At 39.2% G+C, this 26,619-nt stretch overlaps 1 protein-coding gene across 5 annotated transcripts in view; it reads right to left on the bottom strand.

Annotated features, from left to right (window-relative positions):
- ITPR2 (inositol 1,4,5-trisphosphate receptor type 2) overlaps window positions 1–26,619 on the bottom strand; it is a 262,685-nt gene that overhangs the window by 155,887 nt on the left and 80,179 nt on the right. For all 5 annotated transcript variants that reach the window (XM_062008731.1, XM_062008738.1, XM_062008748.1 and 2 more), the window contains 10 exons: window positions 26,054–26,226; window positions 23,352–23,471; window positions 23,065–23,250; window positions 22,180–22,431; window positions 20,785–20,929; window positions 19,694–19,844; window positions 5,804–5,997; window positions 3,040–3,172; window positions 2,084–2,141; window positions 453–618 (listed from right to left, as the gene is read on the bottom strand). In XM_062008731.1, the coding sequence (XP_061864715.1) occupies window positions 453–618; window positions 2,084–2,141; window positions 3,040–3,172; window positions 5,804–5,997; window positions 19,694–19,844; window positions 20,785–20,929; window positions 22,180–22,431; window positions 23,065–23,250; window positions 23,352–23,471; window positions 26,054–26,226 (1,578 nt within the window). The remainder of the gene's footprint in view (window positions 1–452; window positions 619–2,083; window positions 2,142–3,039; window positions 3,173–5,803; window positions 5,998–19,693; window positions 19,845–20,784; window positions 20,930–22,179; window positions 22,432–23,064; window positions 23,251–23,351; window positions 23,472–26,053; window positions 26,227–26,619) is intronic.

Below are 26,619 nucleotides of genomic sequence, written 5' to 3'. Positions count from 1 at the left end.
CATCTGTACCATGCAGTGGAGCAAAGACACCTGAATTAGCACTAGAAACATCACATGAATAACAAGAGAGCTTTCTACCCAGCCTATGTAGCCTTGAAGACAGGAAACTCTTACTGCTAACACCTGTATGCTGCCTGCAGAACATGAGACGCTAACTCTGTCTCTGACGGATCACTACATTATGTCTCGTTCCAAGATGCATGTGTCCTTGCTGCCACCACAGATCTATGTCCTCAGTAACAGATGCAATCCCAGAAATAACTATTTCTGGGTGCACAACTGTAATATAAACTAGTACATATGGTCAACTCTAACAAAAATCTCTGCTGAATTTGAATCTACAGGAAATAATACTGTCATGCTACAAAACAGCAATCTACGTAAGTAAAACAGCCTTCGGAAGGACTGTCCTCACAGTCAGTATCCTGCAACAACACTATGCCCATCCATACCTGTTTAAATGCTTGCAGAACTTCAGCTCTCTGGCTGAAGTGCTTAAATAGCAGGTGCAGAGCACCTGAGAGCAAAGGAGGGTAGTCATGCATGATGAGGTGAATGAGGACCCGTAAAAAAGTTCTGCCCCCTTCATCATCAAGCTGCACCGCATTCTTCTCCTTTCTGCAACAGAAGTCAGAAAAAAAGGACCAAATAAAGTAAATTAAATATGAAAAAAGAGAAGCCTTTGGCATAAATATGTCTGTACACACAATCCTCATTGGACAGAGTTCTTAAAACCAAATCAAATACACTGCAGGATGGAAACTACAAACATCATTTTAACAATATTTTATAAAGAATCCTACAGTTACAGGCTGTTGCACCAATCTTGTAGCAGAATGGAGACTTTAGAATGAAAGTAAGTATGTATCAAAATATGCCAAATACTGTGATTAAAATCGCAAAAGCATTAATTTACATGTTGCGTAAGTTATGCCAAGCTCATCCCCAATCCAAATTAATTGAAGTAAACAGCATCTCATTGGAGATTAATCTGGCCCTTTCCTTTCCACTCCTTCCCTTTTCAACTGGTATTAAAATTTAACTTAAGAAAAAAATAAGCTAAAAGATAGTAAGAATTGCCAAAACCATTATATTTCTGGTATCATATTCATAAACTGGAAGAGCAGAAAGCAGATTTACACTTAACATATCAAAGCAGAAATAACGTTTCCAAGAAACCATTCAGTCTCTCTGTTCATTTTAAAGATGCAGATGCCAAGGGCTGTGTGTTGGTTTATATTATGGGAGTTCAGGGAGAGGACTGGAGGCATTGCTTGTGCTAGTAATAATTGAGAAAACATAAGGGACAGAGAGGAAAGATCAGAGTACTCATATTGCAGACCCTTCTCCAAGAAAAACTTTAATGTCTACACTGTTGTCTAAATTGAATTTATTTTTAGTGATATAACCAACATAGTGATAATGGTGGTAACTCCAGTGTGGATATTTTCTGTGCTTTTTTTTTTTGTTCACAGGGTAGATTAAATAACTTCCAAAACTCTGCAAGAATAACTTGTGATCTACAGGCCTCTGGTGGTCCAGAAGATCATAGCAAGTGGTCCACAGTTGATTTGAGGAGTCATATGAAAGAGATTATTGTTGACATAACTTTCTAAACCACTTCAAAGACAAGATGCAATGACAAGAAGTCATCTGATCTAGGAGAAAAACTATGGGTCAACAGTAACTTACTGAAACAATAAATGTCGTGATACAGCCATAAGGTACATCAGAACAAGGTCTTTCTTTAGAAGCACCCATGTGAGGCATTATAAGATAAACAAATAACTAGTGTGTTTGAGTCCAAAACCCCTGTACAACTTTCCCCAGTTGCCTTTGGGAACATGACAAAAATTCTCTACCAACTCTCTTCGAACTAAGAGGGTAGTAATTTCCAATCCCATGTCCAAACATACCAACTGGACTGTCTGCTTGTTTGAAATCCAGGTCTTTTCTGAAATAAACACTCAAACTAAGAGAAAGGGGTACGAAAATAAGCACAGAATAAAAAGAGATTGTCCATGAGAAATATCAACATGAACAAGCAGATACACAGAGAAAGATAAAACTTCAGAAAGTATACCTGCCAGCAAACATGGTTTCAGCCTGAGATGCAATTTCATCTATGTCAGGAACAATTGCTGGAAAAGAAATGAAAATTAAATTTAAACAAACCCAAACAGTAATTACTATTTAATCTGCACAGCAAAATGGAACTCTGTTCCTCTTTAAAGTAGATATTAAGTAAAGGTTGCATTATGCATTTCTCAACTAGACAAAATTCTCTATCTGCAAGACTAGTATGGAAGGAAGAGAACATATAGCAGAGTTAAATTCTGTACTACCATTCTAAGGAAGAGCCAAACTGTAGAGATCAGAGTTCCGTGGTGCTAGGAACTATATAAACCACCACTAGTGACCCAGAAATGCACCGAACTTGAAACTTCCACATTTTTTTGCTAAATGAGCCAATCCCCACAAAGCAGACATATGACCTTGAGAATATTTATCATAAACAAAATAATTTAGCACACCATCATTTTGCTTTGGAATAGCTTTGATATGCCTTACTACTTCAGACTTTAGAACTCCTTAGTCATCCTTCTGTTACATAGCACCACCAGTTAAAGCAGTTCTCTCCTACTTCCAGGTGGTCACACAGACAGCAGTGGGCCTTTTAAGCACTTCTGCATGCACAGGAACACTCCCTGGAAAGCCACTCCATTCCCATACCACATTCACCTCACATCTGTCCTCATCCAACCCCAGCTATTTTTTCATGATCTACTCTTCACTACATCTGTCATCATGCAATATTTCGGGAAGGGTATAAATAAGAAAATAAATTGCCACCAGAAGAAAAAGGAATCACATTTTTGTTAAAGACAGGATAGCAAATATCTTAATAGGATTTCTTAACATTTTCATTTTGCCACATGCTTTTTTAAGTTGCATGTATCTTCCTGATGTAGTTGAGTTCATTGTTTACAGTAGCCTACACAGAATTATTTCACACTGCAACACAATAGCAACATTTACCTGAGGCAGTCCCTGGTGTGTCTGGTGGGGATGTTGTAGAGTAATCAGCATTTTCATTGTTTTCCCCAAACTCTCTCTTATAGATAGATAACATGTAGGATATTCTATAGTCCAGTCTGACACTGAGAATAAACTATAAGAAAAAAAAATTAAATAAGACTTCTTCTGCCATTTGGTAACAGAGGTTAGGATTTTTCTGGGGTGGAACGCACAGGGATATATGATTATTTTATGCAAATTATTAAGTAAATATATCCACTATGAAATAATTCATCAGGTTTTTTTTATTTCTTTCTTCACTTCAACCATCCTGAGATACACTGAACTCTATTGACTGCCCACTGGATTTGTCCAGGGACTCCAGCATACTGCTTTGTCCTCATTGCCTGCAAGTCCAATCAGTACTTTTATATTGAAACCAATTGTTTCATATTTCAGCTGGACTTATGCCCCATGAAGATAAGAAGTGGAGCTGGGCTGAAAGTAAAGACAAGCTCAAGGCTCACCCTTTCAAGATACACAACAGCCGAGGGCAGTAACTCCAGGCTCCTCGAGAGTAAGGCAGAAGCCACATCGTATATTTTGTTACATTGTAATGATCCGCTAAGGATGTGAGGAGCAAAAGGCATTTCCTTCATGATCTCCTAGTACTATAACTTGGGGTTTGGAAGCTACATCTCTAATGGTAGAAGAGATGCCCTTCACTCAATGCACTGCTTTCTTCCAGTTGTTGGTGACTTGTTCCTCAAATGTAAAATGAGAAACTCCTACAGGAAAATACTAACTCAAAGCTGGAAGTGCTGCTTTTTTATTGGAATAGTGAGGAAAATTACTAGGCTGGAAATATTATTACCAATTTAAGGATTGACATATACATAGCTGAAACTTCAATAACTGACTGCCCATGGACAGAGTTCCAGTATTTCCCACACTTACGCTCTTACGCACATTAAATGCAAGGAAACAATGAAACAGGTTTAAAATTACTTAACATATTTTACAACCAACAAGCATGAAAGCACATGCTAAGTTATCAAGATTCAAGTGAGAGAATAACTTAGCAAGTGGTGGTGACCTGTTTCTCTGATCTCTAACTGGTCAGACAAGCTTCCCAGACCCACAACACTGTAATAGGATTTCTCTAGGACTACACCAAGCAAATAAAATGTCAGTTTAAGAAACAATAATCTTCAAAACAGAAAAGAAAATCAGGCAGGCTTATTTTGTTTCCATGATCAAGTTACTCTACAATTATACAAGGAAGATTTTTAAAAACAAAAAAAATTCCCAAAGTCCACACATAGTCAACTCAGTCTATCAGGCCATCTGTCTAATTTTGGCTGATGGCAGAATGGAAACTCTTAAGTAAAAAATGCCTTTACCTAAATGAGTAAGAGCATATATTGAGAATTAAATTATTCTAAACTGAACCATTTATTAGAATAGTTTTAATCACCATTGTACTAGCTGTGTATGATAATGCAATAAATTAAAAAAAATCTCACCCACCTTTGAGGGTAATAGCACAATAATGAAAGGTAATGTGATTTAAATTAATCCTCCTTCACTGCATATTAAATGAAACTGAATTATTTTTTATTTCTTGTGAACTAAGACCATACTTACGCACATTTATTGTGATTCAGCCAACATAAGACAATTTGCTAATCTGCAGTAATTTGATCATTGACTAAATCTAACAAGTCACAGATTAAGTAACAAATTAGGATGAAATGACCACCAAAGTCCCAGGTGCTCCTGTATTGCATATGCTGTGAAAAAGGAAAGAATGAGACAAAAACATGACTCTCACGCCTGTGAGCAATCAGGGAATGCACAGGATGAGGTTAGTTCTTTTAAGCATGAACCAGTAGACTAAGACACTATGGAAAGAAACTCAGCCCAAAAGCAAATGAAAATGTGAAGCAATACACATTGAATGGTATTATTTAGGCAACATAACTGTCTTTCACCATAAGCCTTAAACTAAAGGAGCTCTGAAATCAAAGTATGCAGTATTTAGGATACTTTAACAATTGATAGTCTTTCAGGACAATGAGTAATTAAGGTAATTTAAATCATTTAAAAGCAATCAGAACAAAGAGAATCCTTCAAACGTGACAGCAGATCCATAAAATTTACAGAAAACACTGAAATATTCCTTCAGGATACAAGTATTGCAGAAATCAGGATTTGATATACAGAACAAATGAGTGCTACTTCACTTAATAATAGCACTAAGTGAAAATTGTATCTCAGGAGACATACTAGTGCCATAGAACTTGTCAGTTTAGCTGGGAGAAAATCATAGCAGCCCACAGGCTCTTCTCAAGCTAAGAGTGAAATGGCCTCCAAAAGTGTATGGTCTTGCATGACTTGAGTGAGTCTAGGTCCAATTCTGCCCTTCATCAAACTTCTGCAACAGAAGAGTCAAATAACAAAGTCAAGCAAACTACTCCAGTGTAAAATAAGTGTTAATGAGATGAGAACTGGAAACAGACGCACTGTCCTCAGAAAAGGTTACGAAAGCAGATTAAAGTTCTGCCTCTTCACATTTATCGTGACAAGTTTCTACAGTACCTATTTCCATCAGAAGTGAAGTAGGTGTAACAGAGTGAGGACCACAATTGTATAATTGTTCACACACAGTAGTATTCTTCCTCATATGAAAGTCTTATTTTTACAATGACAGAACTTGCTACTATGTGAATAAGTAAAGAACTGTGAAATCATTGTTGTTTAATATTCCACCAATCACTGTTACCTGCAAAATCTCAATGATTTTCAATTTGGTGTCCATTACAATCACATCTTCACTGTCTGAGGTGTTGGCTTGCTTGCTTGGGTGAATGCTTGGCTGTACATCAGGTGTACTGATGGGAAATATAGATCCTCTGCTCAGCACCATTTGGGTCATCATCTCTCCTACACCATGGATGGTCCTCATAACATTGTTTCCTATGAATTAAAAACAAAATATGTATATATTTGCCATGCGTAAAGCTTGCTTGCAAAGCTATATATCACACGTACATCCGTGTCATGAAATCCCTTTACAGTTTTAACAGGCATATTGAAAAACAAGTCCTCAATTCTCAAGCAAAACTCAGGAGAGGAATTCACTCAAACTACCCAATAGTTTAGCGATAAATTTTCAACATTGATTTTCCAAATAGATCACGTCTGACAGGTCAACAGATAGAAAAGACGCAAAAATATTTCCACAGCTCTGTTAACATGTTCAATAAATCACAAGAAGTAGATCAAAAGAAACTTTAGTTGTTAATCTAATAAATCCCTTGGACTGAAGATGTATTATGTACATCTAAGATAATTTCTGAAAGAGGTTGGTTTAACACATTTTTAAGAATACTTAGGCCTTGCATATCCATTATACAGCATCCCTAGGCAAGTGATTCCAATATTTGGCTATGTTTCCTGTCAGAAAACTTTTATTGGCATTTCATTTGTATCATCTATTGCTGCAATTCATGACCTTTCTTTGCAGACACACGGGGAGGAGTTAATTTTCCACGCTTGCTCCCACTGATGTACTCGCTATGACGACTAGACATAAGATATGTGCTTGACAGTAAGGTTGGTTTGTTGTCACACTAAGAGAGAGTAAATATTTGAGGCTCTGCAAGTCTGATCAATCTCTGTCGTCCAAATGACAAGACACAAAGCAAAACCAACTGATGCAACTATCCAGCTATCTCCTTTCAATTTCAGAAGAATGTCCAAGCCCTGAAGGTCAAACTAGTACCTGTAATCCCAGTGCCCTTCCTAAGTCATACTTGGGGGGAAAATATTAATTTACATTCACGTGGCAAAAAATTTTATCCAGTCTAGTTGCAATAGTACCTATCATTGATGCCAGTTCAATCTACCAAGAAATACCATCTGTTCCCACAGATTATATTGGTCTTCTTTTTAGTGAATTTTGCTATGAAAAGTATCTCAGTGAATCAGTGACTATCTTCTTCCAAAGGTGGGTAGAAGAACGAGAGTATCATGCTCCCTTCCTACATCAATCACTTTCCTTCCTTGAAAAGTACAGATCTGAATGAATGAAAGAAATTATTGTATCTCTTTGCAGAAGTGCCAAGACCAAAGGCAAACAAAAGAATGGAGGAAATGTAGCTTTGCTGAGGTGAGTCTGAATAGTTCTTGTATGTCTTTTAGTACACTTTAATCACCATGCAAGTGACAAGTTTTACTCACACTGAAGAGACCCTCTTCCTAGATAATGTGCTGTGAAAAGTCAAAGCTATATTTTATTTTGTTAGTAATATCCTCCTCTTATGCCCTTCTTTCTTCAATCCATAGAGCTCAAGGATTGCATGCAGAGAAAAAAATTATTCCTTCAGTCCCGACTCTCAAAGGAAAATACACAAAGAATTTGCTTTTTCAAAGTGATTGAGGTAGATTAGTGTCATGTTGGATGTCCCATTTGGCACCTAGTCTGGTGTGCAATCTCTCTGAATTGGTCTTTTGAAAATAATATTTCAAGTCCCTACAGTGAAGGGGGGGAAAAAAAAAAGGAAAAAAAAGGTATTTCTGACTTTGCATGATGTTGGAGAAGAAAACTATGGGCTAGATCCTCACATTAGACAGGCACAGAAAGTTCCCCTAACTGCTTACACCAGCATAAAGCAAATAAAATAATTCCAAATATTCTTTTTGCTGCAAAATGAAAATAGTACATTTTCCTTTCAAATCAAACAGCTGGGGAATAATCTAGTATGAATCTCTCTCTCCCTCATCATCCACTTTCTCCCAGTGTGCTACACGTTTATTTGCATTGACCATCATTTCAATACACTCAGGTAAAGTTAGATTACTAAGTGGAGGACCTTCAACCCTTGAAGTAGCTGCAGTTAAACTGACTTTTTGCATTTTCATCACCTTCAAATCTCGAAATAAAAGAACTCTTTCATAACATCCTGTCCTTAATGCTGACTGATAGGCCCACAAAAAGACTCACAGCTTGTCCAGCTGCTTCGCGGCCTGTAATACCCCTGCTCTATATCTCAGTTGAGAAATTATCATCCTCTCTCACACATTTTCAAAATTGCTTTCAGTCAGTTGCATAGAGGTGAATACAAATAAAGGCACTGCTATTTGGAAAGCTCAGGAAATCTTTATAAAATAACTTGAGGCAATAGGATTACTATCTGATAATTAAACCACTTAAATCTAAGTCAATTCCAAAAGATAGTCTTCTCAAAAACTAGATTCAACTGAAGTTTGTCACAAAGGAGGCATAAGAACTCCACTTTATCTTGAAAAGTTCCTTCCTACCCTTCAAGACCACTCAGTGTCAAGTTAAAAAAGTTATTGTCTTTTGGTCAAGGAGTCAAGATAACATCTTGGGTGGGCCTCACGTTCCTGGAGAAAGCAAACTGGGATAGCAAACTGGGATTTTGCCTATATATTACCTCTTGCTTATTCCTCAGCTACCACTGAGGTGCTGCACAGGCACCGCAGGGGACAGTATTCAATTATTTTAATGACAAGGGAATTCGTCACTCTCTGCATTTCAGGACCATTTCCATAAACGAAAAGACAACCTTCTCCATCTTGAAAAAGACAGAGAGCTCTGATATAACAAAGACTGAGAGGTACTCAGCTAATAGGGTGATGGAGCTCATAAAGGCATAGAGAAAGTAAAAAGAAATGAGATTACTTCTGTGCTTTTCCTTTACCCACAGAACATCATCAGCAAAAGATGGTACAAAACAGTGAGCAGTAGCTATGAAGCTGCTTCCCAGCAGCATCAGTAACAAGAATACTCTATCCACAATATTCCTTTACTATTGACCTTCATGTAACTGATCTAAACAGTAAAGGCAGCAAAGCAAGGGAGGATTGAGGTGCTACATATTATCACTTCTGTTTCTAATTGTGTTTTGTTAATGCACAGGAAAGGATTTTATTGAGAGAAAAGTCTCCTTAATACAGTTTAGTATTTACAGTTGAAATGGGTAGTGACTCAATGCTGCATTATGTCTATCAGTAACAGCTGTGAGACAAGGTGTCATGGTAAATTTGTCTTGGAAAATTTTTAACTAACTGCCTGATACTATTATTTTCAATTAAATCAGAGAAGGCTTGAGGAGAATGTCCTCTGAGAGAAAAAAATACAGCAACTGGAGCAATTCTGCATTCTTTTCAGGAACAATATTTTAACAACTATGTTTTGTAGGGCGCTGAGGAAACGTAACCATCTGTTAGGAGCAGATAGCAGTCAACCAGCACATCTATGCATGGCAATGAAGCAGCTGACTGCATCTCAACACTGGGAAGAACTGCTCTATTTGAAAGAAGTCATGAGGATCATTCACATACATAAAGACTGGGCAGCAGTTCCTCTTCCAAAATATCCCCCAGTAATCAACACTCATAGTGCTCAGTGTTATCTGTTCAGTCTTGGAAGTCTAGACCATGTAAGCACAGATTTAAATGTCACTCAAAGAGGGCAGCAGCAGTCTTGCTAGTGAGTCGTTTCTTCTTGCTATGCTTCTGTGTTCTCTTGGCTTTAATACAGTTATCTCAGCAGGAAAGGGTATGAGTCTCTGAGGTAAGACATGCAGAAAGGTTACTGCAGCTTAAAAAGTGACTGACTGCATGTCAGCTAAGCCTGCAACAATGCAAGACAAAACACAAAAGAGATTTAAGTTCTTAGCACATATGCCCACAATGACCAAAATAATGGGAGCTCTGATCTTAGTTACAGCTCCAAAGTGCTTCCTGAATACCAATGCCCAGGGAAAAATTAACTTACTGCCTCAGCTACTTAACTGAGCTACATCGGGAAAGACTGCAAGTAGATGTGAACCTTGATTACTTTTGCGTGCACTTTGCTAGAAATAAGTGAAGAGAAGCCTGAGTTGTGCTTTCACATGGCACTGCTGCCCTTAACCTGCTGACCTCCATCATCTGTTATCTTTGTTGAGGTCAAAGTACTAAAATTTACATATGACTGAGAAGGGTAGAAGGGACAGAACAGTCACTGCAATGTTGTAAGGTGCTAGTGTGTGCAACCAAACACTTCTCTCATCAGCAAAACATTGCAAAAGCGCTCAAAGCTGCAATTGACCAGCAGAGGAAAGGAACACAAGGCAATCTCCATGGATCTTCTTCCATTTTTCCAATTTTCTCTTCCTCTCCCTAATTCTCTTCTATTCCTTCCCCTGCCAACACAAGTTAGATGCCATAAACCTTCGATAAGCAGTGGACCTATTGAAAATGTCTCCTGTTAAATGCAAAGTCTTATGAGGTTAGTCCATGGAAGAGTGAAATCAGTATATGCACAAGTGGTAATTTAAAGGAGCTGCAGATTGACAGGCATTGAAGGAAGAGGAAAGAAGAGAATGCTTGTCATGTTTGGAAAAGACAACTGTGCATCTCCTTTTCATTACTTTTTATTACAGCGATCACAACTTCCTAATGAATATCAGTTTCTGTCACAAAACTGTAGCACATTATCTCATACAATTTGGCACGATTGACAACACAGTGGCCTCTCAAAAGAAAGACTTTTCAGACGAGTCTATTATGGGGAAAAAAAAATAACAACCATCCAAGTAATCAAAACAGTGGATAATTTGATGCTTCATTTTCTACATAAACATATTTCTTGATAAGTCATTTACTGGTTGCAAAAATGCTAAAAGCAGGATATAAAAGTAAACAACAATCTGCTATGTAATGCAGCATGGATTGTAAGTGACAAAATGCCATATTCAGGAAGAAAAACAACCCTCAAAGGCAGCTGGCAATTCATGCCTTCTCTTCAAACTGTTCCTAGCCAATTGCTATGCGCAGCATCCTCAGTTTGTTCTCTAGTATCCACAGCATTTTAGGTATTTCACAGCGCAGAGAACTGCATGGTAGCTGAATGTGAATACACAATAGCCAGCCTCAAAGAATGGCAAATGCTCACTGTAAGGGTATCCCTCCACAGATATACCCAAGACACCAAGGAATTAATTGCAAGCCTTGTTTATTTAAAAATTAACTATATACACTGGATCTGATCCTTAGCGGCCACAGAGGGACAGACACTGCTCTTACTAACATTATTGTTCAGTCTTCCTCAACACAGATAAAGGAAAGATAGATGCCTAGGACTGAATTTTCAAAACTCCTCACACATTTTTAGCTCAAACAGTTTTCCACAGTGCTCATCTCCCTACTCAGAAATGTAAAAAGTGCCTGTATTTTCAAAAGGATTTTAACGACTATCATCTCTCACGAGGGACTGAAGAAGTTTCAGTGTTTCTGGAAACTAAGTACCTAAATAGGAGCTGATATATGATAATTTCTTCATGAAATCTGGTATTTAATAACCAGAAAAGACAAATATACACCCATCCACTTCTCCAATAATTTCCATTAATTTGTCCACAAAAGCTCAATACAGTCTTCAATATTACTTTTTTTTTAATATAAGGCAGGAATGGGGGGAGGGGGGCTGAGGGGTGATGCCTTCAAATCTGAGCATAATTTGACTAGGACACCTGATGCTTCAACTTCTTCCAAACATCTCCTAGAAAACATTTCCCTTCCAATGTAGCAGGGCACAAGCCAAGGCAGCATGTGCTACCACCATACTTAGTCCCTCCCAGCCATGCCAACTTCTTTCACTGCAGCCCTTTAGACCTCCTTCCCAATAACAACCCAATGAAGTGCCAAAGCCTTCTCAGTCCTTCTCAGACACTCTCATTTTTCTCGTAAAATTAACTTTTACCAGCTGTAGCCCTAGGGAGGCAAAACTGAATTCTGCCAGTGCACTGAGGAAGCTTCAGTCTGATTCCCAAGCTCAGTGGGAATCCCAGGCTCAGGAGATACCTGGCCTGCTGTTGAAAGTACAAAACTTTTACCATCATCAAAGTCAGATTTCATCAAAATTGACCTTGTTTCAACCTGTGCCTCAGTGTTGGTATGTTCAACTAGGTTATAACACAGTACTTACAGCTACAAGTCACTTTCCTGGTGATCGCTGAGCCTTGACTTTAAACAGCATTGTCCTTGAGGATTTCAGTGAGACCTATACTATTGCTCCACCGTAAGTTTCTTCAAATTTCAGTGTCATCTTAAAGCATGCAACATTGACAATCCTTGGGGATCCTCTGGCAAGGAATGGTATGCACAGGGGTCTAATTACCAAAAGCTACATTTAAAACCCATGGCAGCTTCAGCTCTACATTTCTTTGCTTTTGTTGATTTGGCTACATTGCTTCATGCATTTCATTTTTCTGTGTGAAAAGTTATAGCCATTTTTAAGACATGTAATAACAACACTTCAGTACCTAAAGGAACACATTTTATTTCAAACCCTTTAGAGCTATATATTATTTGCCAGAAGTATTAAGCCTTACAGCTCTGTTTGTGAAAGAGGCATTAATTTTTACAGGTTTTCTACAGAATTTGCCCATAAAGATTGCAGAACCTACCACAAATAGGCCAAGAAACACACTTTATTTCTTCATTTAACAATTTTTCATTGCTTAATAGCTAGATGACCTCAGGCATGCCTCACAGAAAACCTAACACATGACACTAACAGCAGAAGGTAAGGTCACTTCTACATTTTATACAGCCCTTAGAACTAAAGAGGCAAACAAACAAAAAACCCACAATATGCAACATATGTACATTTCCTACCTACTCCCAAGCACATCTGACATCCCAGCCTCCATTTACCTACCCTTTCGCACACAAACTCACTGCTCTCCAGCCATAGTAAAATTCCACCAAACTTCACCTTCTCTTGACATTCTGCACATTCTGTTGATGTTCCTATCCCCTAAACCACAAAGCAGTCCCAAAAATACAGCTTTCACGCCATGTACATTAGATAAAGGAAAAATACATATATTTAACACTGGAGTTAAAAAGTACCAAAGGAATCCAGTCTTCTAGCCTAGTTACATCTATGAAATAGATATTGATTCACAGAAAAGCAATGGTCTCTGGAATCACATTAATGCACAGGTCTTAGAAGGTGGGAAAGAATAAGGAGGAAAGAGAAATGGTCAATGCCAGAGCATTAAACTCTCAGACTGATCTCTCCCTTGGTCTGACAATATTCTGCACTGAACAACAGTTGCAGTATAGACATCTGTGACTAACACAGCTAACTTTTCTAACAGTTAAATCTTTTTTCTCTTGTAACTCTTTTTTTTTTTTTTTTTTTTTTTGTAAACTGCTGGCATAAGTTATTGCTCCAGTCTGCCAGGCAGCCACCACTGCCAATCAAAGTATGCTTCAAGAAGATATTTCAAATTGTTAACTAGACAAAAGAGCAGCTAATAGATATGGATGCAAGGCTGAGAAATAATATAGTCATTTCTAACAATGTTGGATGAAATCTGGTCTTTCCTGGTGATAGAAGATCCATAGGTACAACAGAAATGGCAAGTCCAACCTTGTTCTCAGCCTGCTGTAGTAGTGGTCTTGCTGATCTAAGCAGTATGCATCTCTACTTGCAGCCAAGAGGGCTAGCCTTCTTCTTGCTCAGTTGAAGCTGAGTGACTAAGATGACTACCATCAAAGGTACAGAAGGCTGGACAAGAGTCCCCTGACATACTGATATACAAGCATTCCTATGCAGAGAGATGGTAGCCCACCAGTGCTGAAGGACAGAGTGAGAACTTCCTCATTCTGAACTCTGTCAGGTCAAATCCTTTGGGGTACATCACAACAAAGCAGCAAAGTCTGCACTGTGATACAGGGGTTGGACTTTTCACAATACATTTCAAATAAATGCTACACAATCTCAAGACACCTTATGGACACATCTTTAGTCCCTTCAGTCCACAGGAGGAATATGCTACCAAGCTAAAGACTGAGGCACAACATGAAGGAGCTGGGATATTTCTCTACCAGTTTGAACAGGTAACAGGTAAAAAGTCTGTTGAGCCAGTCATGAGCAACACATTTAATCTGAGAACCACAGAGACAGGAGTAACTGGAGTTTATTACAGGCAGTTTTTAAAACCTGTTTTTCCAATAGACTGAGCATAGTCTTCCATTGGGGAAGTGCAGGAAACTGAAAAGACACTAATTGGTGTCAGTGGACACCATTTCAGGAAAATCACAGCCATTTACATAGAGCTCCTGAGGGAAAGACATACTCTGCAGATAACCCAGTTTTACACCACCAAGAGCTTTTTGATGTCCAGCACTGTGAACCACATCCAAAGACATATGCAGCTGAAATTCATTACTCTCATTCCCAAACATAAACTAAATAGCACTGAGCTGCGTGACAAATGTGTACCTTGCTACTATGTCATTTCATCTTTCAGACCTGACGTATGCTGTAGCTGCAAGGTTTGACTAAAATCAGCTATCTGAAAGATCAAATTGCACCTAGAGAAACATGTGGATTTTAATTCACAGAGAATAAATACCCAGTATTGGACAAGGCAGATTGGCTCCTGACTCTGGAATGATACTGCAGAGTGCACTTAAAAGCTTTCCAAATAATTAAAACTGCAAGAGTGAAATTGCCAGAATGACCACACTACCGAGTCCTCTCTTTCCCCTTAAGGAAAAAATCACCTCTTTAGGATAGAGGTAGTGTGTTTTTTAGACCTCATTTTTTTAGAATCTAAAAGGGGAAAAAAGGAAACAGAAAAAAGCTTCAATTAACCTCAAAAATTATTCAAAGTTAAGACACTTTGATTGAAAAAAAAAAATGTTGGCTGCAACATTTTCAAGTCAATTCATTTTTAGGATGCAATCTATGTAGGAAGAATTTCCAAAAATAAACTTTTGGTGGTTTTTGTTGGTTTGGTTTTTTTTTTCCTAGGATCCTAACTCACAAATGTTTCTAGTGAATTTTCCCCAATCTGTCTTTGTCAAATAAGGTCACACCTGAAAACTACATGAACACTGATTTAATTCTGGTTGAAGTAACTGACAGTGGCATTAAAATTAAGCTTTTTAAATGAAGTAGGGCATAACATTTACAATAACATAGAGATCGTTTCATAATCTTTGCAGAACCAAGAGTGAGAAACTCAGAACATTAAGGACTACCTCAGCCATCAAGGTAACTCAAAATTTAAGTAAAGGATGAAAAAGGACACTTTGAGGTAAAAGGTTAATTAAGTTTTCATACAACTTCCACTAAGCCTAAAAATACATCTCATTTTGCAGATTTGCTTAAACAGTTCAACATTTGTCAAATATACTTCTGTATCTGGTTTAGGGGACAGGGTTTTGGTAGCAGCAAAGAGACTACAGGGGTAGCCACTGTCAGAAGCTGCTAGAAGCTTCCATGGTGGAACCTGCCTCTGCCCAATGCTGTGCCAATCAGCAAAAGTGGTAGTGCTTCTGTGATAAACATATTTAGGAAAGGAAAACCTGGAGTGGGTGAAGAGTGGGGTGGGCAGAAAGCAATCATGCATACACCAAGGTCAGAGAAGAAGGAGGTGAGGAGGTGTGCCAGAGGAGAGATCCCCTGCAACCTGTGGTGAGCTGGTAGGCTGTTCCCCCGGCCCGTGGAGATTAACAGTGAAGCTGAGGTTCACCCACCGCTCATGAAAGACCGCACACCAGGGCAGGTGGCTGCACCCAAAGAGGGCCATGACCCTGTGGGAAGCCCACACCAGAGTAGTCTGTTCCTGAGGGACTGCAGCCTGCAGAATGAACCCACCCTGGAGCAGTTTGTGAAGAAATGTAGCCCATGGGAAAGACTCATGTTGGAGCAGTTCATGGAGGACTATCTCACATGGAAAGGACTCCACACTGGAGCAGAGAAAGAGTATGACAACTCCTTACCCTGAAAAGGAAGGAGCAGCAAAAACAACGTGTGATGAACTGACTGCAACCCCCATTCCCTGTCCCCCTGCACCACTGCAGAGGGGAGGAGGCAGAGAAATTGGGAGTAAAGCTGAGACCAGGAAAAAGGGAAGGGTGGGACAAAGGTATTTTTAAGATTTTGATTTATTTCTCATTATTCTACTCTGATAGGATTGGTAATAAGTAAAATCTTTTTTTTTTCCCTGAAGTTAAGTCATTTTTGCCCATGACCATAATTGGTGAGTGATCCCTCCCTGTCATCTCAACCCACAAGTCTTTAATTACATTTTCTCCTCCCCATCCCACCATGAAGGACCAGTAAGCAAGCAGCTGCATGGTGCTTTGTTGCTGAGGAGCTTAAACCACAACTTCCTTACTTAGCAAATACTTTTACTAAGTGGGTTTATTTAAGAAATAAATATTTAGCAGAGAAGACGACTCCAGATTGCTGGCTGCAAATCTGCTTGTTTCGATTTTGAGGCACACAACTCCAGGCAGGATTCCCACAGCCAAGACCTACCTCATTCTCCACCCTTCATTAATATCCTTCTACCCATTCCCAAAATTCTGACTATAGTTTTCACCATGTGGAGCAGTGGTCAAAACAGTAAAAAGCCAAGCTCACTAGCTGCCTATGACTTCACATTATAATGAATCAGATGCTGTAAGCTTTTGTTGCTACTGACCTGGAACAAATCAATGTCAATAACGGAAAGGTAGTATATTGTATCTGTCCCTGAATTTATTCAGAAACAAATTTCCCAAAGAAACCTATACTTTTTAAAAAAACCTAAAATACAAGATCTATTGTGTAAAATAAACAGATACTACCCATAATCTTCAACTTCTATAGAGTTCCCACCTTGCATCTACTACAGTTGCAGAATAGGAATTACATGACTTTTCCATTTGGTCAAATAACTTCTAAAACCACTTGTCCTAGAACCTGAAAACCAACTGCAATTCTGAATAGGCATAATTATTGACAAACTACTGTCATTAAATATCCATTTCATAGAATCCTAGAATGGTAGGGGTTGGAAGGGACCTTTAGAGATCATCTAGTCCAACATCCTGCAGAAGCAGTTCAACCTAGATCAGCTTGCATAGGAATATGTCCAGGAGGGTCTTGAAGACCTCCAAGGAAGGAGACTCCACAACCTCCTGACACCCACCATTTAGGAATTTGTACATATTAATGAGATCCCCCCTCAGTCTTCTCTCTCTAGACTAAACAGCCCCAGTTCCCACAGCCTTTCCTCATATGAAAGATGTTCCAGTCCCCTGATCATCTTGGTGGCTCTGTGCTGGACTCTCTCCAGAAGTTCCCTGTCCCTCTTGAGCTGGGGAGCCCAGAACTGGACACAGTACTCCAGAGGCCTCACCAGGGCAGAACAGAGGGGGGGAAAAAAACCTCCCTTGACCTGCTGGCCACACTCTTGATGCATCCCAGGATGCCATTGGCCGCCTTTGGCCACAAGGGCACATTGCTGGCTCATGGTTACTTTATTATCAACCAGGACTCCCACATCTCTCTCAGCAGAGCTGCTCTTCAGCAGGTTGACTCCCAGTCTGTACTGGTGCATGGGGTTGTTCCTTCCCAGGTGCAGGACTCTGCACTTGTCCTTGTTGAACCTCAGGAGATTCCTCTCTGCCCAACTCTCAAGCCAGTCGATATCCTGCTGAATGACAGCACAGCCTTCTGGGGAATCAGACAGTCCTCCCAGTTTGTTGTCATCTGTGAACTTGCTGAGGGTACACTCTGTCCCCTCATCCAGGTTGTTGATGAAGACGTTGAAGAAGACTGGCCCCAGAACCGATCCCTGTGGAACTCCACTGGCTATAGGCCTCCAACTCAATTCCGTGCCACTGATCACCATCCTCTGGGCTCTATCATTCAGCCAGCTGAATGACCAAAGAAGAGCATCCTTTTCTTTTGTCAAAGGCTACAGAAAGCCTGTCCACCAAGTCTTACAGCTACTTCAGCATAAGAACACCTGATTCTCCACAGCAAAATTTCAACAGTTATTTTTAAGCATAGACAGCATAGCCAATATCTCTATCTCTAGTCTCCCCTAAGATGGAAGATACAATTGACAACAATTTGAGTTAGCAAAATACCCTCTCTAAAGCAACAGACTGACCAGCCATATACTTGGCAGGACCATGGAACAGAAAAAAACCCAAGCCAATCTGCAGACCATTGCCAAAAGAACATCAGTGGATCATCACATCCTGACCTGAACCGGTCCAGTGTTTAAAAGATAAACATCCATGGAGAAAACTACAAACAAGAAAGAAGTTTAAAGAATCCATATAAAGGCTAATCAAAGGCACTAAAAAAATCCCACGTTTGTTTCATGCCTTTTCTGCTGAAAGAATGTGAGACATTTGTGTGGTGGTGACATTGCCTGCATTCTTTCCTACTCACTTATTTTGAAGTAAATCCATTGATCTGCATGAAATTGCTCTGGAAATTAGTATAACTTTTGCACTTAATGAGTGGCTCTTTCCTCTCCTATATGGCCTGAAAGGAAACCATTAAACAGAAATAAAAGGGAATTAAGGATGAAACTCAATTTTATGGGTAATGAAGGTAAAATCATTGAATAAGATGTATAATCAGGATTAAAGACTTGAGCAGAGAGAGAACTACAGAACAGAAGAACCACATCTGCATATTCCATCTTGCCAATACACCAAGACAGTATCTGGAGTCAAACTGTGTCTAGAGCCATTTAAGAAGAGACTCTGCAATGCAGTATTTCAGGGACAAGAAAGGAAAATATAATTCCAATTGTCTGAACCCACAGTCTTTCTCTAGTGCTGTAGACGGACTGCTGATAGTTATATCATGCCTTAGTGTGCACAGCATTGCAGGAAAGACTTTCAGGGGCTTTCAGTAACATGTACTGGCAGTAGTGGAGAAAAGATCAAGAGAATCAAGCACAAGACTTCTTGTTTCAGAGATGACAATGACAATCTACACTTCTCAAGAGTGTGTGAATGTCAAAGAAGAAAAAAGTTATAAAGGATGGCACACTGTAGGAGTGACTGAGTAAAACTGCGATTAGGAAAATTCAAGGCACAGAAAAGGCCTCATAGAGAAAACACAAAATAATTGTTTCAAACAAGACAGCTCATCCTTTTTGGTGTTGTTGGCCAGTTGCTAATGCAGTGACACTGACACTTATACCAGCCACACATTAAAACAGAATTTGGCATCAGTCAATCTCCTCGACCCTCATTGTCATACTCCCCTTCTACACACACAGGAAAACTAAACTGTTAAGTTTCAGCACCTTCCTGACATGCTCATTCTTTATGAATGAGCCATGACAGATAAGGTAGGGGGACAATACAGTACTGTGCTGAGGTTGCCAAACAGACACTCTGGTCTGGATTAAAAAAGCTGATAAATACATGCAAAAGATGGTCTCATCTGGACTTCCATCTCATGCTTCTGCAGTTGTGGGGCCAGTAACATATTATTCTCCTTTTAAGTGAGATGCTAAGATCCCTAATAAACACTTCTGCAACCTATGAGCTATCATAATCACCATGCCTAGGCAAATGCTATATGCACTTGCTTGGGATGTTCAGCACAAGGGTCGTTGAGGCTTAGATCCAGATTTGAAAATTCAGTTCCAAACAAGCAACCCAGCAGCAGCACCAACACAGCAACCGCAAATCATTGAAAAAGGTTCCTTTTTAGTTGACCATCTTAATCCATCCTGCAATATATTCCTTGAAAGGCCAATAAGACATTCCATAAATTATTTCCAACCTAAATAATGAATTACACACTGAAATAACAGTCTGCTGCTTCTCTCACCTCCATCCTGAAACTTGCTCAGCCTTTCAAAGTATGACGATATAGGAACTTGAACAATATCTAGGATTGCCAGCAGCGTCCGGGTCAGTCTGAGAAGTTCACTGAAACTATAAAAGCCAAAATATATGAGGTTTCGAGCCAGATGTACCACCTATGAGAAAAAGAAATTAAAAATTAAGAAAGTATCAGCAACCTTTGTGGTATTCAGCTGTTCAATACAGTTGCATTTCACACAGCAGCTTTCACATAGATTCAGATCTAGAGTGCATTCAGATTAGTACAAGTTTTTCCATGGACTTGAACAGGCCTTGGACCAAGGCCAGTGACATTAAATGTTTTTCAGAGTTAGACAAAACAACTGGTCAGTCAAATTTCAATAGACAGTAAAATCAATATGAGCTTTACAGAGGTTTGAAAGTATACAACTGCATCTGAGAAAATACAGAAGATCAAGAAGAAAGACTCCAAGAGATTGTTTAAAGAGGCTGCAGCTACAGGGAAGATGAAAGTTCGAAGAGTAAAATGACTGTCGTAAGTTTGAACAGAAGTGATTTCAGATGACCAAAGGCAGCAGCAACAAAGCTTGGAAAGTAGGTTAGAGGAAGAACTAGAAAAGCTGTAAGCATTTTGCCTTTATTCAGTGTTATTTGTACCCTGAAGGATTTAGGTCTATCTAAAGTTTCTGTCAGGAATTTAGAACAATACTTAAACATAGGATTAAGTGATTCAGAGTATTTCCCTCAGTGTCTCATCTTAAACAGAAAATAGTACTTCCTTATATTGAAGAATCCATGCATGCTAACTCAGTAATGTGGAGAGAAAGGGCATATGGGCCATTCAGTCGCACACATATCCCTCCTCCTGCCACTGAAATGCAACCACCTCAGGAGACAGCAAGAAAAAGACAGCTGTTTGACAGCATACAGTAGTTCTTTTCTGCAGTAAGAGTCATCACCAGCAACACTGGTATTAGGAACTGGTACTTCTTTAGGACATTTTTCTGCAACTATCTTTATTTTGAAAGAATTAATGTCAATTTACCTAAGATTGGGATAAATACTGGAAGTAGGATACAGACAGATAAGAAATACCTCAAATGTAAGTTTATTTTTCTCCTTGTCTCCAAAAGGAAAGGGCTGATTTACAACTTCTTTCAAGTACTCTTCTACAAATTCCATAGTTAGTGCAAACTTTCTCTTCATTTCATTCCTCGAAGAGTCTGTGAAAGAATCATACCTACAACACAAGGCACAGAAGGAAGAAAAAATCTCTAATACCAGGATTAGCTGTCACTAAAGCAAAAACAAACCAGTCACAATGCTATGAAATTGCTGTCAGTTCTCTGTAAGGAGGTCAGATGATTCTTTGTATACACAAAGAGGATGTGTAAACCTTCCCTCCAAGAGTATCAGGAAGGGTTGCAGTGAATAGGAATAACAGAAGAAAATATTGCAGTTCTAGTAGAAAGCACTTTTAAATCTTGCTGTGTCAATTTAATAGGTCACTAAGTCTCCACTATCCTCTCTACTCAACAGGTAGTTTACTCTTCTTCAAGAAGGCAGCAGATCAAGAAAGCATCTCAGGCCAGGGGAAGTTTAAATTAGACATTAGGAAGAACTTCTCACTGAGAGGGTTGCTAAGCATTGGAACAGGCTGTTCAGGGAGGTGGTGGAGTCCCCATCCCTAGAGATATTCAAAAGACACACAGAGGAGGTGCTGAGAGATATGGTTTAGTGATGGGCTTGGCAGTGTGAGGCAGCTGGTTGGACTCAATGATCTTAAAGGTCTTTTCCAACCATAACAATTCTATGATTCTATTACAGTCAGCTTCTTGTTTTGCACCACCAACTATAGATGATTTTTTCATATATCTCTGAACAGCCCTTCATCTCACGAACAGAAGCAATACTGTCTGCTGTGCTGCTATACTTCTTCCTCTTTGTGTCTTCAGTCAGACAGTCCCTCTCCGAGCCTATCCCGGCGGTGTTGCTCCACCAAATCAAACAGAGGGGGTTTCCACTAAAGCAAATAGGCTTTTTTCCATATTTAACACATTCTTAAGTACTTTGCTGGATGGAGGCCAAAGTCTCTGTGAACTGTTTTTGGGGTAATAGTTGTACCTAACTGTAAATTCTAGATTTCCAGCTGTGACTTTCAGTTGAGCTTGAAGCATAAAACTGAGTTCCGGCCTAGTAAATCTGCAATGTTTGAAACAATTGGATTACTTTAAGTTCAGCTGGTCTGAGCAAGGGCATTCCATTTCCCCCCAGCTTGTTCTCTATAAGAACACAGTGAAAAGTGAAATAGAAATATTTCCATGTAAAACTACCTATGGAAGTTTATAAGAAAAACAATAATTAATAGCATTGTGTCTTGCAACAAAATACCTCGTCACATACATGTGTCAGTCTTAGACATCTACAACAACTTTGTTCTAACTCCTACAAAAATGTTTTATAGTTTTGTTCAAAATACTTTCAACTCACTCATGAATTGTAATCTTAGTAGGAATTTCAGTCCACAATCTGGCATATCTGACAGGTACCACAGATTCCTGAGGATCTCTGTCCACATGCATGTGTAGCATGAGCCGACAAAAAGAAGCTCGGAGGTCATAAGGAAGGCTTTCATCAGACATACACCGTAGGATCAAGTCTACTGACAGCTGTGCAGAAATCTGGTTGATGGCGAGATATTGGCGGTCCAGGCACATTCTTGCAAAGAGGTTCAGTTGGTACCTTAAAAAAAGGCAATAGCATACGACATACAAAGAAATCAGTTAGAAATGAAACAATGTATCTCTAAACCTCCCTTTACAAGCCTGCTGAGAACCTGCTGTAAATCCTAAAAAATAACAAAAGTGACTTTGCTAAACAAGGGGCCAACTTGCATTTCAACTTGCATTAAAAATGCTAACATCAGGTTTCAGCCCCCATGAAGACTGGGCTCCCTTTGCAACTTAAAGGAAGCATTGTTCAATGGAAGGCTGAAGCATTTGGACCATTTGTTCTCAATCAGTGTAAGATACTGTTCCATGATTCCATCTCCCCTCTAATCCTCAGGATGCTCCTTCTTCAGAGCATGCCTTGGTTCCAGGATAATGTCCAATAAAAATAAAGCAAAATAAATAAAAGGTAAGAGGCAAAATGACAGAGATAGAAAGTGTTGTCATGAGCAAAGGAAACAAGATTTGTCTGGAATAGACACCAGAGGCTACGAAGCTTCCTACAGAAAATATTGAAACAAATTTTAATCTCAGTTTCTGGCATGACCTGGTTTCCTTTTTTAGTACTGGCAAATGAATTGGATGAGCACAGCACCAGGGCCTTCAGAAAGTTTACATTTTCTTCCATTTCAATAAGGAGTTTTACCTGTAGTAGGTAAGAACTTCTAAATCAGCTTTTGTGCCCTCCTTCGCCTCCTGAGCCAGATGCCTGATGGCTTTGCCATGAGGCTCCTTGTTACTGTCAATCCAATAAAGCCACACTTCCTCTTCATCAATGTCATCTGAGATGATTGGGCATTCCAAGGGATTGTCCATTTGTGTCGAAACCAGCCTGCAAATACAAACTATTCACAATGGAGCCACGAGCAAATTGCTACAAATGTAACAACAGAGCAGATAACAAAAAGGTGTGTTCCCATTATGGATGCTCACTTGGTCTGAATGAGAATGTCAGCATTTCCCGGGCTTAGCATAAACTTGCAGATGAGTTCTTGAGTGACTGGTATTGCTGTGGTGTTAGATACACACAGGTCTGACAGATAATCCAAGAATCTGAAGTCAAAAAAACCACAGAAGCAACAAAATATGAGCCTTAAAGTACTACACAGAAACATTGCAGTAGATATCTCCAGCATCCATCACAAATACACTCAAGGGAGCATATATCATGAGATTTGCCAACATACAATCTTTGCCAATTCATACTATTCCAACTCACAATAGATAAAGAGTGATGGTAACAGCTTCAAGAGCCACGCTGAATGATGCTGAACAATCAGTCAGGAAGAGAAAAGAAAAACATCTGAGTGATAGTTCTCATCAAATCAAAGGCCAGAGAGTTGTGCCAGAACTTAAAAGCAGACTGAGGCAGTCTTATACTTGGCTGGCAGGGGAGCTCAACTGAAGGCCCTCATCCTTGTTCAGAACTAAGAGCAAGAGTACACATTCTCACTCATCTTCCCCATCAGTGTCTCCCTAACCCAAGTAGCAAGGAGATGATACTTGTGCTGGAGATAGCCATGTGCCCTCCAAGTGCACTGGAGGAGTCCGCACGTCCATCTGCCTTTTAATATCTTGGAAGCGGCACAGACAATAGTTAGTGAAGAGTTGGCAGGACCTGAAAACAGGACCTCTGTATTCAAAGAGTTTACTCCACATAAAGCAGAAATAACAAAGTTATTCCGTTTCCTATGAATTTGTGTCTTGAATTTAAGTCTTCTCATGTTTAACAGATTCAGGATGAGGCTTTCCTCACAGCTTGGACATTCACTAGGCATCTGCTTCTTATCTCTTTTCCATGGATTCCTCTGTGTGTATTAACAGTAGTACACTTGCAGCCTTTGCCTCACTGGAATATAAAAAGGGCCTCTTCCCTCTATGTAGCTGCTCCTTCTCATGGCACTTGTAGGAACTGAGTATCTCTGACCCCGCCACTCCTCTAGTAAATGTAGCTAAAACTGGGCAAGAGGCTCAAGAGGTGGTGGAGGAGCAGATAGTAGCAGGCACACAAGTACACACTCTACTTCCTCAGAAAACCAGGTAAAAAAATGTGACCATCTACTATCAGTTGTTCAAAGTTCCAGTAGTTTGAACCTTTCTACAGGTGACCATCCAAACAGAAGGAAACAGAAAATTATTCCTGCATTAGCACAGGCCACATCATCTGGGAAATGCAAGGGATGGTTTTAGAAAGTGTTTTTAGAGTGCACTTTGACAACATTTTACCTATAGCTTAACTGAAGTGTTGTGGTAACAGGTAATTCACAGTGCACAGCAATATTGCATCACAAAGATAATTTTAAGTAAACAGCACATAATTATACAGAATTCTGGAAGAATTACCTAGTTGGAGCTACAACTCAGGAAGGTTTTAAATTTTGTAGCTCATGTGTTTCAGAGCATTCTGCTCCAATTCTTACACACACAAGCAGTGCTGCAAACCTCTGCTAGACTCTCCATGAATGTAACTGTAGTAAGATCAAGCCTTTACTGTTCAAATTGCACTATCCTGGCAAGGTGTGTTTTTCAAACATTTATTTTTCTTGGACTTCAGCCTTAAAGAAATGAGTATACAGCAGTCATACAACGTAGGTTTGCAACAAATACTATGACATCCTCCAATACAAAAAAAACCCCGACATGAGATTTTCAATAGACACTAGGATCCTTCAACACTGAGAAGTTAATCTAATGTGGTTTCCTCTTAGTACTAACCAAAGCCAACACAGTTTAGCATGGGAGAGGCAATGAGATTAGAGAGTACAGGCAAAATGGCTGCAGACATACAGAGAATAATTGAAGCAGTGAAGCACCAGGGCTTTGAGCAGTATCTTTAATCACTAACATAAAAATTGTATTCACAAATACAGAGGGCATTATTCTGCCTTCAGTACATCCATTTCTTACATTTTTATTACTTTGGAAACCTTACAAATGAAAATCCAACGAAAAAATAGATTGCTCATTAAAAAAAAAAAAACAAACCTTTGTATCCTGACCTAAAACTAACAAAAAAAAATCCAATTCATTGAAGCTGAAGGCAAGAATGTTTCATTTGGAACAAGACCTGGTCTAGGACACATGCTCACTTCTATGCCCTAGACCTCTGAGATCTTCATTGCTCTAGGCCCCTGTCAGGTCTGACCTGGAATCAGAACCTGTAAACATCAGAATTAATATCAGAACTTGATATTAAATAAAAGCTTGGAAAAACTGACATTTGTGTAATTTGTATTAAGACTATCAAGCAGGGAAACCAATACAATGGCAGTTTGCTCAGGAGAAAGTTTCACAAAGCTCCTTTCACAAAGGAGCTTCAGAATTATGAGAAATTAAAACTTCTGTTTCTCCTTGTCCCAATCTGAACTAAACACAGTTTTTCAAAATTGTCCTGTAAAGTATAAACTCTCTTTTCAGTAAGCTCTAGTTCTGAAATGCAGATATGGTCAAATTTCAAGAATTAGAGGTAGATCTGATATTTTCTAGTGCAACAGTGTACAAGTGGGTTTCTGGTCTGCCAGGTCAAAAAAAAAAATTAAGCTGGGAGAAAGAGACAATAAAACAATGACTAGCAGTCAGACTCACAGCAAATATGAAAGCTTATCAATACAGAAAAAAAATGGACCACTTCAAACCTTGGCTCTCGATTTCTCCTGAGCAAATTAACAAATGTCTCAATTTCTTTAGCCGTGATGTGTTTCTCTAGCAGTTTTCTGTTGTTGTGCAACAAAGCTGTGATGGTATCTTCTGCCAGAATATCATAACCAATCTGGGACTGCATGACGCAGAAGTTCTTAGCAATATATTCCTGAAAAAATGAAAATTCCCATGATGATCTGTTATGAAGCGATGCTTTTCTTCTAGAACCAGAAGCATCCAGCTCAAATAGCAACCAAATTATCCCTCAAAACTTTCCTCTTCTGAACTGGCCTGAATAAGACTGTCTGAAGACCTAAAATATGTACTCCAAGACATAGATTCAATATTAGCAATGACTAACTCGTCTTATTCTTTCATATCCCAAAGGAATTAATCCAAGAAAATACATACAAAATTCAAGAAATGGCAACCAATTTTTTTAAAAATAAAAACTAAGCAGCTTTCTTTCCCAAGTCTTCCCTCCTTCCACTCTTGCCCTCTAAGGGAGAAATATTTCTATAAGGCATTACAAAGAAAACAAAGAAACCACACATAGTAGTTA

This window comes from Colius striatus, chromosome 1 (genome assembly GCF_028858725.1).
Source record: "Colius striatus isolate bColStr4 chromosome 1, bColStr4.1.hap1, whole genome shotgun sequence".
In the NCBI taxonomy this organism is placed as follows: domain Eukaryota; kingdom Metazoa; phylum Chordata; class Aves; order Coliiformes; family Coliidae; genus Colius; species Colius striatus.
This window is presented reverse-complemented; position numbering and strand designations above follow the sequence as displayed.